General features: G+C 36.4%; 1 protein-coding gene across 2 annotated transcripts in view; it reads left to right on the forward strand.

Annotated features, from left to right (window-relative positions):
* The window catches only part of PARP8 (poly(ADP-ribose) polymerase family member 8), a 176949-nt gene extending 157296 nt beyond the window's left edge, over positions 1–19653 (forward strand). For both annotated transcript variants that reach the window (XM_059060782.2, XM_067030963.1), the window contains 8 exons: positions 1137–1185; positions 2311–2423; positions 2661–2733; positions 4572–4641; positions 7217–7290; positions 8421–8490; positions 9354–9438; positions 19457–19653. In XM_059060782.2, coding sequence (XP_058916765.2) covers positions 1137–1185; positions 2311–2423; positions 2661–2733; positions 4572–4641; positions 7217–7290; positions 8421–8490; positions 9354–9438; positions 19457–19559 — 637 coding nt within the window. In that variant the 3' untranslated portion in view covers positions 19560–19653. The remainder of the gene's footprint in view (positions 1–1136; positions 1186–2310; positions 2424–2660; positions 2734–4571; positions 4642–7216; positions 7291–8420; positions 8491–9353; positions 9439–19456) is intronic.
* Positions 19654–20747: the final 1094 nt, after the last annotated feature.

Genomic DNA, 20747 nt, shown 5'->3' on the forward strand with positions numbered 1-20747 from the left:
ACCTCTGGGGGTTTTAGTTGCATCTCTTTGAAATCACCGACAGCTCAAAGACTATGGAATTTACCATGATTAGCAGGCAGTAATACAAATGTAAAGATTATAAGAGATTGGTCTGAATGAGTACTTGTTCCATGCTACAACCAGGAAGTTTTTTTAAAAATATGTAAAGATGGGCAAAGGAGGAAGAATCTGGCCACCTCACGACTCTATAATTACTTAACTTTCACTTAGGCAGAACCTTACAAAACACATTTAATTTAGTCTAGTCAAACCATGACAAAAGTTAGGTTTTAGAAGTCTTTCTTCTTTGTATCTTTTATAGTCTATTTTTAAAATTCTGATGAATTGAGTAAAATAACACATAGTTTTAATTTTGACTTTTAAGATTCTCATATTAAGTCATATTCAAAATGAAGGTAAAAATTTCAAATATCTAATCTCTTTCTTTTTTTCCCTGAAGTTAACCTGATTGTTCACTTTTAATTATTTGTGATCATTTCCTTCAGCTTGTTAGTCACTCTTCCTTCAAGGAGAAGAAAATTTACCAACATGTTTTATAATTTTTTTAGTTATTATTTTCTATACTGAAAAGCATAAAACAGTCCTTTCAGATACCTGTGGTTTTGATCTTTTTTCAACTTCATTGTCTACATATGGTGAACAACAGTTTGTATATAAACCATTGTATGTATCAGCCCAAAGATCCTCAAATATTTAAAGAAAGGAAAAATATCTTCATAAAAACTGATTCTTAGTTAGACAGTGTAGGGAGAAGCAGGGGAAGCAGATGTATGAATCGGCTTCTAAATTTTGTATTTCGATTACCATTATTTGAAAGCATATTCATAAGTGTTCACTTTGCTGATATCTAAGGTTGTGGTTATTAAAAATTATATCTCTTCAGTTTTAAAGAGCTACTTCTGTGTTTTCAAATTAAAGTATCTTGTTTATTATATCAGCTCTTTAAATTGTTTCAGGAAGCAAAGCAAAATGATGTAATTAAGTAAAATTATTACTCAAATTTAGTTTATGTCACAGCAAAAATAAGTTTTAATCACTTGCCAACTGAGGGGAAAAACACTTTAAATATATGTGGCATATATTTGTGACTGATGGCTTATTTTAATTAATTTCAGGGTTATTTCAAGTAATAGGTCACATATTGTGAAACTGCCAGTTAACAGGGTAAGTTGTTTTTTCACATATACATACGGAAATGTGAGGAATACTTACTAGCTGGGAGAACTGACCCCTGTGATTTTTAGGCAGCCTCTCCAGGAAATTGAAGTTAACTCAGGCCAAGCCTAATTCTTCAGTTAGAAATGACCATATGTGCCCCAGCTCTAAGTTTCTCCAAGATATCAAATTCAATTTCAGGCTGCTGCCCTGAACTTTTAAGTAAACGAGTCAATGTGAAATCGTTTAGTTATTCCACATGTGATAGAGAGAACATTATCTAGAGATTGACCAGAAAAAGGTAATGTGCTTTTTTTATCATTGTCAGTTTAATGTTGGCACAGCTTTACTTTTCTATATTGGAGAAGATATTGCCTCCAGATATCTTACTTATCGGCCTAATATGCTTACAAAATAAAGAAAAAGCTAATGGACTCTGATTTCAGTTCTGAGTGCCACCTAGGAGCAGTTTCTAAAATCTCAGCTCTCCCATCTATGAATCTCTAAACTATGAGATTCCTGTATATTGGATTCCTGTATAAGTACATATATTCTTAGGTGAAAGGGCAGCAATTGGAAAATTTTGTTAAGCGACTGATTCAAAAGATTTTGTTTCAATTTTTTCCATGAGCAAAGTGGGAAACTGTAATTTGAATATAGGCAATTTCTAATTTTACAAATATGTGTAATTATATAAAGCACGATGATGATAATTTTTGCAGTTTTAAAATCTTGAACTAACATTGCTGCTTAGCAAATTCAGATATTTCCCCAGATGAATAGCTGGTGGATACTTAGGGAATTCAATAATAAAAGTCTCAAAAAGAAATGTAATTAGGAAGGCAGATCTGCTTGAATGTGATTCCGTAGCATATTCCAAAGCTAAATATAAATGACTTTGGATTGTCTGTCTCCTATTCCTTTTCCATTAGCCTAAAGAATTATCCTTCATACCAGCAATTCCATGCGATTTATCATTTATGCAGGGTTTTTGTCAAATGAGTGACCCTGTTAATATAAATTATTATGGTTTGAAACTAGATAATTCTTAAACCAGTGAAGTTTGAAATTATCATCAGCTGGATTGTATGTTAAATTTGACATGTTTTCCCGCATCCTTCTTTTAAATGGCAGCAACTGAAGTTCATGCACACTCCCCATCAATTCCTTCTTCTCAGCAGTCCACCAGCCAAAGAATCCAACTTTAGAGCTGCTAAAAAACTCTTCGGAAGCACCTTTGCATTTCAGTGAGTATGGCTTAATGTTTAGCGGGGTGTGTCCCCCCACTTAGTCATCCAGAAATGTGTGGGGAGGAAGGCATCCTCTTTTAGTAGTTGGCTGTTAGCACTGGACAGTTCACTACACGATATTTGACTAGGAAACCCACAACTCTGAGAAGGCAGCATGACTTGTTATATTGAGACCCCATAAAAAGGTCATTGATTTTTGATTTTGCTTTTTCCTTCCCCTCCCCTGGGTTTTAGTGGCTCGCACATTGAAAACTGGCACTCCATCCTGAGAAATGGTCTGGTTGTTGCTTCTAATACACGACTGCAGGTAAATTTTCTGCATGCTTTAACGAGACTCGTTATTCTTCACTATTGGAGTTCAGTAAGCAGTCCGTCCTGGTGTTGTTTTCACTTGCAAAAGGGGATGCATGTATGCTTTAAAAAATTACGTGGACTTTTCTAATAGGCATACGTAATTTTCACAAAATAAGTCAAGCAGAATTGATCTATCCACAACATAGGGATGAAAAGAAAAAGAAAACTGAGTTCCCCTATGAGGAAATAGTGAAACCACTTTAAACTTAATAGAAAAAACTTATCACAAAAGAGGTAAAACCTTACACAAATTCTCTCTGCTACTCCAACTCAAGTTTTTTGAGCACTACCTCAGTGTGAATACTTTAACAGAAGAAAAGGTAAGGCTAAGAATAAGCAAAATGGAGATTGGACACCAAAGAGCCATCGGCTACCTGCTTTTCAGCCCGCAGGGCAGCACCTGGGCAGGATCCTGTGGGTGTGGTCCTCATCTGTATTTACGCCCTTCATCTCCAGCATCCCACCTCCCTCTCATTCCGCTGATTTTCATCTGATGATGTAAAGAGGTCAGGAGATGAAATCCTCAACCCAGTCACCTGTGCGAGGTCTCATATTCTGGTGGTGACAATTGGGATGACACACTAAATATAAATGTTCATAAATACACATTTAATATCAATATAAATGTCCAGAAATATAAATGTCCATAAATACATATTTATTGAATTAATATTTGGTGCATACTAAATACGGTATGAGGGCCCTAGAACATGGAGGTAATAAGAGAGATTTTTTTTTTTTTTTTTTTTTTGTGGTACGTGGGGCTCCCACTGTTGTGGCCTCTCCCGTTGTGGAGCACAGGGTCCAGACGCGCAGGCTCAGCGGCCATGGCTCACGGGCCCAGCCGCTCCGCGGCATGTGGGATCCTCCCAGACCGGGGCACGAACCCGTATCCCCTGCATCGGCAGGCGGACTCTCAACCACTGCGCCACCAGGGAAGCCCAAAGAGAGAATTTTAATTGTTCTGAGTAGTAGACTAGTCGAAGAGTTTCAGTTAATGGAACTCTCCGTAACTTAAAAAATTTAGAGGAAGTAAGGAATGGGATGACAGTGCCGTATAATGAAAATCTAAGATATTGTGTTGATATACTAGCAGATGAGTCCTGATCAACCTTCTGTCACATGTGTTTCAGCCACGTTTATTTTCAGTATTTTAGAGTCATTAACATAAAAGCCTACTCCAGGGCTTCCCTGATGGCACAGTGGTTAAGAATCTGCCTGCCAATGCAGGAGACAGGTTCCATCGGTGGTCCAGGAAAGATCCCACATGCTGCAGAGCAACCAAGCCCGTGAGCCACAACTACCGAGCCTGCGCTCTAGAGCCCACACGCCACAACTACTGAGCCCGCACGCCTAGAGCCCGTACTCCGCAATAAGAGAAGCCACCGCAATGAGAAGCCCACGCACCGCAACGAGGAGTAGCCCCTGCTCGCCACAACTAGAGAAAGCCCGCGCACAGCAACAAAGACCCATTGCAGCCAAAAATAAATAAATAAGTTTTTTTAAAAAAAGCCTACTCCAGTACTTGATACTAAGTGACTCTTTGTCATCAGCAGGGTGGAAAATCTTTACTAAGGATTTTTTCTGGCTGTCATTTTCCATATATCAATGCACTCTGAATTTTAAGAACAAGGATATTAGTACTCTTTTCAAATTAGACCTTGAAATCAGAGCTTTATCATTTTATTAAGAGCTAATGTTCCAGCATAAGACCAATGGTCTTCTTTTGTGAAATATTAACATTTGAAACCATAAACTGACCATTTCCTTTCCCACCTCCTCTCATTCTAGCTCCACGGTGCAATGTATGGAAGTGGAATCTATCTTAGTCCAATGTCAAGCATATCATTTGGTTACTCAGGTAAGCTTGTATTTCATTTCAACCTCAAATATATTGTTTTTGTTGTTGTATATTCTAGGCACAATTTTTTATCGAGTGAATGAAGCTTATATGATGTATTTGTATTAAATTCATTTGATAAATGTCAGAAGTAAAAACAAAGCTCACGTGTCAAGATGAATTTATGATACTTCCCCTAGCATATAAGATGGAGCATATGTTTTGTCAGTTTCAAAATTAATTTTAATTTTGTTTCAATAGTTTCTACATTTATTCCATCTACAGTAAACATTGAAAATATAGTATGTACAAAATATTATGTAGAGCACTGAAAAAAGTTTATGTACATATTATATTAAAGAAGTTTTAAGCAGTATGGAAAACTTAGGATTAGAAAAACACCCTCAGAACCATCCTACTTATTGACAACTTCTTGTTAATATTTTAGTGAGATTGTCTGAGAAAAATATATTGGAATAAACTGAAATCATGTGCCAAGGAGGAGCCTCATAAATTCAAAATATGGAAAGAACGATTACCAAATTGTTACCATTCGTAATCCTGAGATAGTAAAATTCAGGGTGATTTTTTCTTTGCACTTTAAAAATTTCTGGAATATTTCACAATGATCTGTGTGATTTTTTTTCTTAGAACAGAAACCTATTCTGTTTACATAAAAAATAATTATGCCCATTGTAAAGAAATTGAAACTACACAGAATTGTATAAAATAACAAGTGAAAAATTTTCCTCCTTTCCTAACAAACTCAGGGTTTGGTGAGTTCCCCGTTAGACTTAAAGGCTTTTATATTCGTATACCTGCATATATAGTTGGTTTTGCTTATGTACTTGTGTTGTGTGGGGTTACATGATTCCATTAAACAACTTCAGGAGATGTTGTTCACATGGTGCCTGGATGGTAAGTCTTAAGATCCATATATTATAGAAAAGGAGACTTAGAGAGATCTAATAACTAGGTGAACATTGAGCAGGCTTACCTGTCTGATTCTTTGCCCAAGTTCACACTCTTTCAGCCACAGCAAGTGGTTTCTCAGTGTTCCACCTCTACCTTTCCCAGAGCACATGTCCTAAGAGGACCAGATGGGCTCTGTATGCCTCTTCTGACCCAGCCTCAAAACTCACGTGGCGCCACTTCCCGTGTACAGTATTGGTCAAAGCAGTCACAAGCCCCTCCATATCCAGGGGCTTGGGAACTAGACTCCATCTCCTGATGAAAGAGTGGCACAGTCGCATTGTAGAAAAACATACTGGTGAGAAATATTGTTGCAGTGATCTTTGAAAATGCAGTATGCCAAAATAAAGCTAGGAAAATAAATATCAGAAGAATAAGATAGTCTAGGAAATAAAATCATGTAGTTCAATGGGAAAGATGATCAGAATCAGCTTAAATCAGACTCTAAATCTTATTAAAACAGAGCACAGTAAAAAAGTAATATCAAACCATTTTTAATAAATACAATCTCAGCATAGATAAGGACAACACAACACATCAAGTCCTGTGATTTCCTGCTTCTTATATGGGTGTACTGACTCCTTAGATGGGTTCATGGAAAGGTTTGTGAGGGATTCAGATGAATGAGAAATTAGTCTGTGTGAATGTTTGTCTGGAAAGAGGGTCGATAGCTTTCATCCAATTCTTTCAGTGTCCTTGATCTGAAAAAAAAAAAAAAATGTAAGAACCGCTACAGTACATTGAAGTAGCTTCATACTTGGTTTGGAGGGCTTCAGGTCTAGGAGTTAGAGAGCAGAACAGTCTTTCTGCACGTAATAGCCTTCGCCTGTTCCTCACCTTGACCGCACCCACTTTTGCCCCTTTGCGGGAATGTCTGCCTTGGAAAGTGCCTGCATCCACACCATTTGCAGTTTGGTCCATAGGCTTTGCCCCATTTTCATTAAGCTTTTTATTGAAACAGCAACAAACAAACAGGCTTCTCAACTTCAGGGTAGTAGATGAGCATTTTTAAATACACTATAGCTACAAATCTAGCTATTCTAAAACAGACAGGAATTTTAGTTCTGTTTTGTCTGAAATATTTCACAGTAAAAAGCCATGGCATTAACAGGGTAAGGTAAGACTTGCGAGTATCATAGACGAAAGGACTTACACAGTTTTCCTTTATTAGGAGGAATAGTAAATTCTACAGGAATTGAGCATGAAGTTAAGTTGCGGTATAAATATATTTTTCTGAAATTGTTCATATTTTCCGCCCCTTATCTTCTTCTAGTCACCAGATGGTAAGAATGAAATTTAGGTCCTAAACGCCTTTTAAAATCAAGTTTTAAGAATATTCTGATTATATTAATTTTATGCAAGGGAAGGTCCTCGCCTTCTTTTCATTGCAAAGGAAAACAAACGATTTTCTACTTTGTAACTTGACCAGGACTTCCAGAACCCACCAACTTTCCACCCTGCTTGCTCTGGGCGCAGCTGCTCCTTCAGGAGCCCTTTGTGATGGTCTGTGGCCTGATGCTGTCAGACCTTTGCCTAAAGTGGAACTTTGCAGTGTAGATGGATTGTATTTTGAGCTGCATCATACGGCTTTGTCCCTAAGTTATGATTTTGCTGATGTTTTTAGGGATGAACAAGAAGCAGAAGGTGTCAGCCAAGGATGAGCCAACTTCAAGCAGTAAAAACAGCAACACATCACAGGTATCGTAGCAAATCGGGTGACTGCCTCTGATGAGTGAACTTTAGCTCCCTTAGCTGGCAAGACTTCGATAACTACTCAGGCTTTTTAAATCTGCAGAATTATTTTAAGTGGTCATTACTCCTACAGGAATGAAACTCGCCTTAAAAATGCCTTTATTCAATAAATATTCAATAAGTATGTGTTGAACTTCTACGAGAGTGCTGGACAGATCTCCTAGGTATTGGGCTACAGTGATCATCAGCGATAGACAAATCCTCTTGGTGTCTGCATTCTGAGTGGATATAAATAAATTAAATATATATTTAGATAGAAAGAATACTAGACGGTGGTAAATCTTACAGATAAATATCAGGGGAAAGGGATGTTGAATGCTATGGGACGCAAGATGGAACTCGAATGAATTTTAAATGGGGTGATCAGGAGAGGATGCTCTGAGAAGGTTCTATTTGAGTAAAGACCTATAGGTGGTGGGTGCACGAGCCATATGGCTCTCTGGGAGAAAGAACACGCCAGGCACAGAAAAGGGCAAGCACAAATCCCTTGTTGTTTCAGAGAAAACAAGCATTCTGGACAAATTAAAATCCATCTGATGAATAATGTGACTTTAGATTTTTTTAAAAAAGAGTATAGCTAGTCTAGTGTCTGAAAACAAAAACAAAACCCCAGATTTTCTACATGAAATGTTTCTGAAACCTCTGTGACTTAATGATGCTATAAAAATGGGTTTGTTTGGGGTAGTTAGATGATCTAGAATAATTCATTTTAATGTTTGAAAAGATAATGCAACTTTAATTTTGTTTCCCTCTAAATAGAGATGCTAGGCTTCTGGTAAAAATAAATTTGAGTTCTAATTCTATGTTGTGAGGCTATTGAACTTTAATTTAATATTTTTTAATTTGCTTATTTTTGAGAGTAATTTAATTATGATTATGTACAGAAATTAAGTGATATAACAAATATAGATTGACATTAAGAGAGAATTCAAGGATATTGCTGCTGGTCGAGATAGGCCTTTTTTAAAATCTCTGGCGCTATCTTAGTGGCTATTACTTTTTAATGATGATTCTTTTTTTTCACTTGAGTGACTGTCCCATTTTTACTCTAATTTTAAAATTCTTTTGGACTTTAGTCACAGAAAAAAGGACAGCAATCCCAGTTCCTGCAAAGCCGTAACTTAAAATGCATAGCCTTATGTGAAGGTAAGTTGAAAGTTTTACAATTCTCATAGCACTAATTCTCTCTCTTATCTGTATTTAAGAGTTTAAGTATGTTTACAAAATGCTCACAATGGACTAGTGAAAGCTTTATTCCTCATGACCATCTCTAAGGGCACAAATGGAAAATACTTACAACAGAGATCATAAAGGTTAGAACCAGGAAGCAGAATTGGCAGGAATTCAAATAGTGCTATATTTTATTCTTGGCAGATATTTCAGAACAGTAATTATCTCTTTCTGATCAAGTATTGCTTGTCTCTTTTGTTAATATACCCCTTCCTCTTTATGTTGGTTTCTGAATGTATAATACCATAAAAAATCTGAAAGATGAACGAAGTGCTGAGTAGATAACCCAGTAGGTCTTTCTCGTTCCTACACTGAAATTATTCTTCAATTCTGAACTAGGACAGAAAATTGATAGGCGATTTGCAAGGTCATATACTTTCCTTTGTTCTTGCTTTAAAATCTGACTTCGGCTAAAAGTTCATTTTTTTCTTCTTGTGTTGGGAGTTTCAGTAGCCACTGTTTACTGTCTTTCAAGTTTTCAACGTTTGATGGTTATAGAGGACGCTAAGTTGCTTTCTACATAGTTCCCAAGTCAGGACCTATTTGCCACCATAACACAAAATTGATTTCCTTCCTATTGTTATGCTAATCGTGTTCCAGACATAAAATTGTTACTTGGCATTTCACTATTTTTATTTACATTTCTTGATAGCTTAATAAGGTGAGAGAAACATTTTTCATATGTTAATTTGTGCATGCATTTTTGCTTTTAGATTTCTAAGAGAAGGGATATAGTAACTTAGAATATATAGTTCTTTAATTTTTTCTTCCATTTACAGTGATCACCTCACCTGACCTGCACAAACACGGAGAGATATGGGTCGTCCCAAATACTGATCATGTCTGCACACGATTCTTTTTTGTGTAAGTGTAAAAACTCAAAATCCTATGTTACTGTCTTCTCCATAAATGAGGTAGTAGTGACTACATTACTGTTTGGTCACTTTAGCTGCCAAAATATAGCAGGTATTTTCTCATCAACTCAATGTTTTTGTTTTATTTTAATAAGCTGTGAAAAACGGGGGTGTTTAAATGCTATTAACTTAGAAGAATTGAAGAAAAACATGGTCTCTTTAACCACTATCTGTGTGTATGTATGTATACATGTGTATATAAGTGTATATATACATACATACAGATCTTATATGTATCTAGATAGATATATGCACATACATAAATATACACATGTATTATTTATAGATTAAAAAAATATTAGAACTTGGAATGAGGAAAACAATAATGAGAAAGTCTTCTTCCTATAAAACATTGATCTGCATTCCATATGATATAGGCTGGCAATGCAGGGAATGTTAATGTGGATTTTTTGACACAGCTATAGCATAAGATCTGCATCAAAATACAAGAGTGGTATCTTTCTTCCCTAAGTAAATGAGTAAATGTCTGATTTTTACCCACCTTGCTTAACTCTCAACTTTTTCCCACGCCTGAGCCTTCCGCATCCACGGTCCTGTCACAGAAAGGACCTCAAGGAAGAGTTGAGTATATCTGTTTTGTACGTTTATGTAGCTTTCTAAAAAGAAGCTGGAAAAATGCACTGACTTATTTTATAAGCCATGTCAAAATGACTGTATCATGATTACTTCAATATATAGCATAGCTGGAGCATGCTACATCTGCAGCATTTGATCTATTAGCTTATTGACTAACGGTTCACAATGAAAATATTATGAACTGCCTGGTTTTCTTTTGGTTGGTCTGAAAAGTGTGACTTTCTTATGATCCAGATTTATATATTATGTATTTATCTATTTTTTGTGTTTGTTACATATTAATATATAGATTACATAGTATGAGACATATATATACCTATAGATTTCATTCTTAGTGGCAAGACAGTAATGAGTATAGTAAAAAGAACCCTGCTGCTTTTGATCAGTTTCTATCTAGGCTCACCAGTTATTAGGGAGGTGACATTAGCCAAGCTGCATAACCTCTCTAAGCTTCCTCAGTAGACGCAATATAACATCATCAATAGATACAGTAGAACAATATACTGGTATCAGTTAGAATCCCAACAGAAACCACTGGCCCTTAAGAAACGTGATAATTTCTATCATTCACAATTAGATCACTTACAAAAGTGTGATTATAGGGAAATCATAGGTCTAGTACAGTAACCTGGATCTAGTAGCACCAGAGCTATTATACATCCTCAGGTCCAAAAAGATAAGAATACAAAGCAGTTATCAGAACCTGGTAGGAGAGCCATTTCTAGTTCATCAGCTTTGACAGGAGTCATGGGCTTCAGTTCAGGGACGTAGGCAGCCCAAGGTGACCTTGTGGGGCTGGAACCAAGCAAAACCTTGACTTCACCCTCCCCATTGGTTAAACTCTACCAGAAACTAGAGGGCAAGGGAGCATATTGACCAAGTCCATAGAAGTCACCCTCCTGGGGCAGAAGGCAAGGTAGAGAAGTGTACAGCCATGGCTCTGGAGGCTCCCAGGATAGCTGTCTGATTTTTAAGGTTATGATTCAGATTAAGGTATAGCACAGTGCAGGTCTCCACTGAAAGGCACTCATTGAATATATTTTCCCTTCTTCTTTCTTGCACATCCTGACTCTTATCCATTGTTAGAAGGTCAGCCTTCTAAAAGACACCTCCAATCACAAAATTATTTCATTGTGTGAGCTGGAGATTTCCATGGAAAAGTAACTCCAGAGGCCTTTCCTTGGCTTGTCGTTAATCAGTTAATCTGCTCCTTTTAGCGTCTTGCTAAAATTCATAGTTGTTGAGCTAAATAACATTAGATATGGAATTAGGCAGTAAACATTTCTAGTATCATTTCTTTGCAGTTTTACATAAATTATATGTAAACTAAATCAGTGGAGGTATATGTGTGGGTGTGTGTATGTGTGTGTTGACTGGAGAGAAGGATTTCTATATTTCATAAGAAAAAAGTGAGCAAAGACCATCTGAAGAAAAGAGAAGAAAAAGCCTTCAGTACACTCAGATACTTTCCAAATAATGCAAAGGAGAAAATTCTATTAAGGTAATGATTTTCATTCCTTTATAAACACAAATGAGACTTCATCCTTTTTTCCTGCTACCTCAGGAGAGAAGGAACTAATTAAGGAAAATTGATAAGATTCAAAACACATGAAAAGGAGAATCCATTCAGTAATGTTCATTCTAATTACAACCATCAGTTTTCCTTCTTTATAAAAGATATAATCACAGAGTTCTGCTAGTGATGTGCCTCCCTGGTGAATGGCACTATCTAGGAAAAGAATAAATGGAGGAGAAAGAAGTGAGTTATCACAAATATACCATAATCAGACAGAAACTCAATTCCTGTTCTTATTTCATCCTTTCTTTTTTTTAACCACATTATATGATCTCTAAAGTTAGATGCTTTCCCTGATGACTAGGATATAAATGGGTGAGGCCTCCTTTTCATCTGTTACTAACTGAAAATATTAAAAATTATATAAATTCTATGCTAATCTGATTTCCAGAGTGGAGATAATAAAATGTATAAAATTAAATAAATAAATAAAACAGTCATATACTATCCTAATCACATTCTTCCCAATAAGTAAACAATAACAGAGAATGAGAGAAAAATGGGGGAAACTTTAGAGCAGGGTATCAGAAAAAATTAAAAGTGAAATTTAAAGGAAGATATCTGTTAGGAAAAAATAAGAGAATAAGAAGTTTGAAAAAAAATTGTTGGAAAACTCCAAAAATGAATAAACTTCATCAAATATAAGTGCTTCAGGCAAAAGGTAATAATTCAGATGTTAAGAACAGATTCCAGACAGTTCTGAGGGTCTAGGAATTGTTGCTGGAGCTTGACTTCGTTACTGACCTTGAGACACATGTACAAAGACATTAAGGTCAATATGTAGAAATAAGGCAGCTATTTTAAAAAGGGCCAGAAGTTTCACAGGGGGTGTGAAAACCACATAGACGTATGGTGCTCTAGTCATATACAACAAAAATGTTATGAAATGGGGATTTTAAAGCTAGAGAGGAAAACTTACTATTGGTATTTTCCATAAATAGGAATAAATAATAAAATCCAAGAGAAGGTAATTGATGATTTGGCAGGTTAACAGATTAGGTGTATCTAGTGCCATGGGCACCCCATGCTACACTGCCCCCACCACTGCCATAGTGAAAACTCATAGAGATAGGAATGTGTCTTCTTCCTCAACTGTTTGGGACCAAGAAAAGGTTAAGAACCACCAGGTCTTTGTATCTTGCTTATCTGGTGTTACAACCTACATGTTTAATGCTTTAGTGGTTCCTTGATTTAGAGCAGGAAGATCTGCAAATGAATCGTTTCCATATTTTCTCTATTACGTCGATTTAAGGTATATATTTCTCAAAATATTTCAAGAAGTTCAGAAATTTAGGAGCAGGAAGGACCAAATAAAACAAGACAATCTGCAGAAAAGTGATGCGGGGTATTTTCACATTCTTGAGTCAGCAGATGTCGGTGCTAAATAAATTTCAGGAATTCCTATCTAAAGTCTATTCTATTTTTTAAGGTCTAGCTCAAATACCACCTCTTCTATGAAGCTCCTAATCAAAATTAATCTCTCTTCCTGGTATTCCTACAACTCAGTGCAGAACTTCAATTTAAAATTCAATTTATTCATTGTATCTGACTCTTCCACAAGACTGTGAACTCCTAAAAGGCAGACTCCTACTCTTGCGTTTTTACTGTCCTGTGTGCCCTGCATCACCTTGCACGGTACCTGATGTACAGCTGCTTGTCAGCAAATTTTTTAAAATTAATTTGTTTTATTTTTAATTTATTTTTTGGCTGCGTTGGGTCTTCCTTGCTGCGCTCAGGGGGCTACTCTTTGTTGTGGTGCGCAGGCTTCTCTTGTTGTGGAGCATGGCTCTAGGCACGTGGGCTTCAGTAGTTGCAGCACGTGAGCTCAGTAGTTGTGGCTCACGGGCTCTAGACCGCCGGCTCAGTAGTTGTGGCGCATGGGCTTAGTTACTCCGCAGCACGTGGGATCTTCCTGGACCAGGGCTCGAACCCGTGTCCCCTGCATTGGCAGGCGGATTCTTAACCACTGTGCCACCAGGGAAGCCCCTGTCAGCAAATTTTTAATGAATGAACAGAAGAAGACAGAAAGGAAAGTATTTTGGAATATGTATTGTTTTAATTTTAGGTCAAAGTTTGAAATAGATCTAAAAAGGTAGCTACAAGAAAAATTTATAAAATAATTGTATCATGGCTGTTACATGAAATAAGAGATACTTTGCATCATGATTTTGGAAAAGATACACAGTGTTTGAATGGGAACATAGCAAGGAGACAGCTTATTTATGAAGTTAAAAGATAGGACATTTCAGTCATGGCTCAGTGACATAAATTGTGTGACATCAAGCTGATATGATCCGGGAGCTTTACTTTATCCCAAGTCTATAATAAATCCAATTTCTCTGTCTCTAACCCAGATCTCTTTCCAAGATTGAAACTGCCACATCACTCCCCTGCTTAAAAGTCTTTGATAGCTGCTTACTACTTATAAGATGAAGTCCAGTCTCCTTTACAAAGGGAACCAACTGATTCCTTGGTGCTTTGTTCTTCCTTCAATACCACTGCGTTGAAGGTGGAGGAGATCCAGTCTCCAGCTGTATGGCCCACCATTTTTCATTGCCCGCTGTTTCTCACCCCAGGATGTTATGCTGCACAACCTGAACTGTGTGCTGGCATTTCCACACTCTGTGCTCTTGCTCTTTCCTTTCTCCATTAATCTTGGATTCTCTCTTCCATTTTCTTCCCTCATATTGTTTATCTAATTCCCACTCCTCTTTTAAATCTTAATGTATGTCTTCCCTCCTCCCAGAAGCTTCCCTTGATGCCTTTTGCTGCTCCCTTTTGTTACTATGTAATACCCTGGGCATGTGTTTATTGCTGGATTGTCCTTTCTTATGTATTGTCTTCTCCGTTAACTCTGTATACCTCTTGAGGTCGGGGACTATACAGCTCATTTGTGTTTGCGTACCTAGCATAGTGCTTGGCAGATACGTAGGAATGAATGAAAAGCCCATTTTATAACTGCTTGCTGGATATTTTGTCCCCCAAAGTCCACTAATACCTTAAAATCATTATGTACAAAGTGGAACCCATTATTGCTGTAGTTTTCAATTCCTTTTTCCTTGCTCACTAGTCATCAGGTCCCAGTTAAATCTTTTCACAGTTTTCTCCTATAAACACCTTTGTTTCCGTGTGTATCATTCTCTCCCCTAGAGTACACCAAAAGGTTACTAGTTATTTTCCATGCTTCTGATTTCTTCATTGCTCCTAACCTGTTTTTTAAAACGCCAGATTTTTTAAACATCGCCATCATTACACCAGTGATACCTGTTCAATGTACAGAAATTGAAATCAAAGGTAAGCAAAAAGAGAGATAATCACCTATCATATTCCCACTTAGAGTTAGCTATGGTTAATAAGATCATACAATTTATACCACATTATTTTTCTAAAAGGAGAGTTTGATTATTCCTTGCTCATACAGGCTGATAGTTATTAACAAATAAAAACATGGCATTCTGCAATATAATGCCCATCTGACTTGACTTCAGTTACCCATACAAACCACTGATTGAGTAAAATTATTATCCAAGCTGTTTCTTGAAAAAAACTTGGAATTCTTTTCCCCACTAATGTGCCTTTGCTCAGTCAGTAGGAACGGTTGGCTTTCTCACCAGCTCAGCCTTTAGCCAATCTTTCCAGGCTTAACTATATGGTCTTTTCCGTGGGGCCTCTCCCTGCGTCCCACTCAGACAGGATATCTGTCTTTACTCTCAGTTCTGCTTGCCCTTTCTTTGTATCACCCAGGCTGCCTTGTCCTCCAGTTATTTGCGTAACTCTATTATCTCCCCTAGTAAAATGCAAATTCTGTCCGTGTTTGGGAATCTTGCATGTTGTGCAGAAACACTTAATACATATTGAATGAAAGCAATGACAAAAGACTGAGTGTTCTAAATTAAAAGACAGATTTATACACGGGCTATGAAGCAGACGGTACACTACAGCATCAGATTTCTTACAAGAACTTTGGAGAAGTGCTGCATATCATTCAGTTCACAGTGAATTTCTCCTCTCTGTGACTAATGAAAAACAGTGCTATCATTTCTGGCTTCCAGATTTAGGGAGTCAGAAAACAAATGTATGTGAACCAATCTTAAAACTGTCACAGAGCTGCTATAATCAGTTTGAAAGTAAAGGTTGCCAATACATTTAAGTTTTTATCCATGAAATTTCCTAACATACCCAAGAGAGTTCCAGATAGCCAAATTCCATCTATTGCCTCATAGCTTTTAAAGCAAATTGGTTTATTATTTATTAAAAATTTCAGTAATCTTTTTATACTCCTAGGAACATAAGTAATTTTTGTCTTCTTTTAGATGGTTTCATTTTTCCTTCCATAGAAAACCCCAGTCAAGTGTATCATTTCCCTATTGATATCATTCTTGCTGTATTTCTTTTTTAAAATTTTGTTGCTGCCTGGACGTAAGTGAACTTCAGTGTTAACAACTTAGTGTTCGTCTGCAATACCGATAAATAGCTGCAAAATAGTCTGTATGCTATATTGTAACAAATGTCTTAATGCCACTAGTAATTCATTTATCTAAGCCCTGCTGGTTGACCAATTCAAATGGTAGTTGGTTTTACCTTTATTATTATATATGCTTCATAATTTAAGACACCTGAATGCCTTTGACTGATTTTATCCTTCAGCCCGCAGCTGTTGTGTTTCCTTATGGGCTTAATAGACAATGGAAAAATAAGCATTTTTCTTAATACTTTTAATCTCAATCTCTCACTCTTGCTATTTATTCTCTCCTCCTCCTGTGTTCTTTCTATAAATTATTATAGTTTATTTAAAGAATGTGAGTCTCATCTCCTCTCCATTAACTTCAAATGCTTTTTAAGTGTCAATGAATGTGTAATTCTTGGATATAGCAAACCCTTCTGTTTGACTGGGAAATAGAGTGAGGGAGGAGTGGCGGGTCATGACTAGAGAAGTTTAGGTTTGGATTATGAAGGACCCAGGTGTGCCATGCCAGTGACATTGGATCTTGTTCTGCAAGTGAAGTGAAGGCCATTTGCATCACTCTAGCAGGGCAGAGAATAGTCTTATAGGAGGGATGGGGGGATAAGTATAGAGCTAGAAAGTTATGATGTTATTAGTTATAATGTCATTACAAATAGTCTAGGTCAGTGTTTCTCACTACAGAAAGAAATGAATTTGACATTGTGACTTGGGAAAGAACAATCTTACTTTGTGTGGTGCAGTCAATACTCTCTGTCCTACTTTATTCTAATTTCACTGGGAAATGCTAGCCTGGACAACCTCATTTCAAAGCCTGCTAACTATACACAACCTACCAGTTGAAAATCACCCGTTTAGATGAATGACAATGAATGCCTAAACGAAGGTGATGGTATTAGATGGAGAGAAGATGCAAGTGGGAATAACTAGGGAAATGGAAGCAACATAACTTGATGATGTATTGGATTTGCACACGTGGAATTAACCAAGAATGACTGAAGTTTTCTTGTTGGTAGGGTGGGTAGATGATGGTAGTTCAAATTGAGATATTGACAGAGTAGAAAAGAGCAGTCAGTTTTGAATTAAGAAGTTAAGTTCAGCTTTGAATATACCACCTCTGTGATTTCTGTAGGAAATTTATAGTTAGGGAAAGATGTAAGGACTGGAGATACAGTTTTAGGAATCAGCATGTGGGTGATAGTTACAACAATGGGACAGACTAAAGTAAAGTGAGTTTGCATATCATAAAAAGAGGGAGCATTGAGAAGGGAATTGTGGATAAAACCAGCATTGAAATGGGAGGCCAGGGAAGAGAATGCAATGAAAGAGACTGAGAATTAATAATCAAAGGGCCAACTAGGGAGGGAAGAGATGATATAGCTTTAAGAAAAAGAGCAGTCAGCTGTTTCACATGCTGCAGACATAGCAGATACAATCTCCTGAATTTATCAGCTCGGAGGCCATGGGCAACCATTGTCCATACTTTTCAGTAGAGTAATAGGATCTGAAGAACAATTGCAGTGGGTTGAGGAAAAAATGAGAAGTTTTAATGTATTACCTTAATCAAGGTCAACTTTAAATTGAAAAGAATAGAGATGGCAATATGTAGGCTGGTATCTATTAAGCTGAAAATATCTTATATAGACACCTATTAGGAAACTTAGGATGGAGATACATGGTGGACTGGTATCAGAAATTGGGAAGCCATCAAGAACCAAAGCAGTTCTAAGACCTGCCACTCTTCCCACTTCTCTCAAAGCACTATGGTTTCCTTTGTGCCTGGTTCATTCTCTTTTTGTCAGTCTCTTTTGTTTTCCACATTCTGTATCCTAGAGGTGGTAGGCCAGTTGGTTTGATAAAACACCGTTATCTCATCTGGGCCAAGCCTGCAAGCCAGGTTGCTTCCCCAGCCTTGGCTCAGAATTATGGATGGCTTAGCTTACCCTTGGTCCAGTGAGTAGCCTGGATTTATACAAAAAGCAGGCTAACATATTTTACTTGCCCAATAAAATATATCTTTACACAGTTTGCTACAAAACACCCGATTAGATCTAGGTCTAAAGCATTTCACTTTATACATTCTCCAGTTTGTAACAGAGCACTTATTGTTTGAATTCCTGAGAAAATAATTACACCTGGGCTTTGTACCACATATCCCATTCTTTTTTTGACAATAATGTCTCACCATTGGGTGCCTTATGTATATGTATGTGTGTGTGTATTTGCATGGTGAAAATTAACCAAGTAGGCAACCTTGGGCCACTTCTTAGGAGTTTAAACTCGATATAGATGCAACTATCACTAGGTTTTTAAGTAGTTGATTATGTAAGGACCTAAGTTCTCATTGTTATATGTCATCTATTTCATTTTTCTGTATTGTGCTATTTCAGGAGAATTTAAGCATGGTGAGGAAAAGACAGTGGCACACATTAATCTTTGAGACACTATGCTTACACCCCTGGTTATCTATTTTGAAGTAATTACCACTTCTCTAAAGCTTCTGTCTTGAAGTCATTTTTATGAAGTAAAATTAATTCATCACCTATTCTACTCTAAATATTATCATGGAAGTTTAAAAATTCATTCTTGGGAAATTCTTATTGCCCAAGTAAGTTTATTTGAGGAAATGAATTATCATCTAAAATGTAATTACTTCTTTCTAAAGGACTTAGTAATTGCTGTCCTTTAATGTTATATTTTCACTTCTATTGCTTAGCTAAACTTAGCAGACTGGCATTCTTGTGTGTAGTACCAGCATAAATAAGAATATTGTTGTAGTCGGACTAAATAGAGCAGCCAGTGATAAAAAAAAAATACAGCACTGATTACAACAGAATAATAATTAGAAGGCAGGAATGGCAAAGGAGCAATGGTGGAAAGTGAAGTGATTTTTTCTGAGAGTGTCACTGATCAGAAAATAAAGAAATGATTGAAGTAGGAGTGGAGTTAAGAAGTCCAGAACCCAAGGAACATAAAACTGAAGTCAGTATGTTCTTTCTCAGCAGGCTTCATATAACAACTGCTGTGAAAAATGTGTGCAGAGCCAAAGACACTGGGGTGCTTCCCGCATCTCAGGCAATGCTTTATGTGGGGTTAAAAAGTTAAAATTAAAAAGGAAGGGTCAAATCAGCGCATGACATGGAATAATCATGTGTTCAGTAATGTGAGCACATTATTAAACACAACTGAGAAGCAACTGTCTCTTGCTCTTGATTCCCTTGGGCTGTACTTTAGGTACCAGACAGCATTTCTAAGCTGTCTTAAATGCTTTGGGGATGTTTTTGAATGTTTCTTCTTTTCGAATGTTTTATGTTTCTGTGTCTTGTGTTTTAGCTACGAAGATGGCCAAGTGGGAGACACAAATATTAACACACAAGAAGGAGGCATTCACAAAGAGATCCTTCGAGTAATTGGTAATCAAACTGCTACTGGTTAAAGGACCACCATTTAATTAACATGATTTGAAAGCCTTCCTCTGGTTCAAAGCTGGATTTTGAACTGAAGAAGATGATTAAATAATTTATTGTTATTATAAACAAAATTAACCCTTTGAATACTGATTTTTTTCTTAGTATTTCTAAGTTTCTCATTAAATACCTAAAATGGTATAAAATTTATCAATTGTAGGGTTATGGAATCTAGTAATAAAATTACAACAGCACTTAAACTGAAGTTTGGGTTCCTCACACAATAAACAGATTGAAAAAACAGTTTTGTGCTGATATTTTTATATTAAACTCTTTAATTGGAAATTTGGTATTATATACCTACATCTTAGGGTACAAAAATAGAACTGAAAGCATTTTAGAATGGCGTCTAAATCTATAAGATACTTTTCAATAAGTGTAATGTTTGCACATTCTGATGTGCTATATAATTAGCGGTATGAACTTTCAAATGTTTTGGGGAGGGATGTTTCCTAATCTGTTACTTTTCCATATACAAAAACAATTAGGTCTTAGATACAGTGCTTTGCCCAAAAGTATGTAATTTACATATCTATAGATTCATGCATCAAAATGTATGATCGTGCATATATGTGTGTATGTACACATACATGTATTTTAACAACAGAGATGGCACAGCTCCACAATTCTGTTCTCATTCAATGGAAAGAAAATAATGTTCAGTAAGAAAATAATATTCTCTCTGGACATAAACCAAGATATGAGCCAAATTCACCACTGCTCATTCACTGAAAATATTTGCAAGCAAGTTTTCTATTTGTTTAAAGAATTTTCCCTTCAGTTAAAATTTAACTCTTTATAATATTATAATTTGGGGAACAATTTTATTCAAATGATAATATGTTTAAAGAAAGGCGTCAGAATTTAAAACAGCAGTATATATATTTTTATTTCCTACTGTGGAACGTTTTTTACATTTATTTGTGCCACACCAGCATTTTTATATTTTTCATCTAATACCTCTGCTTATTTTTTTTTCATATTGAGAAAGAAGACAAACTTTGAAGTTTCTTTTATATTAAAAGAACATGAATAAGTTTATATAGAGAACAATAACACCAGCTCTCAGCATTCTCTTTTCAAGAGTCATGTGTGCATCAAAATCATTACTATTTTGGGGGGACCTAAGTTCTTATTCATTACAATTTTTAATTGAC

The sequence above is a fragment of the Kogia breviceps genome, chromosome 4 (genome assembly GCF_026419965.1).
Source record: "Kogia breviceps isolate mKogBre1 chromosome 4, mKogBre1 haplotype 1, whole genome shotgun sequence".
Taxonomy (NCBI): domain Eukaryota; kingdom Metazoa; phylum Chordata; class Mammalia; order Artiodactyla; family Physeteridae; genus Kogia; species Kogia breviceps.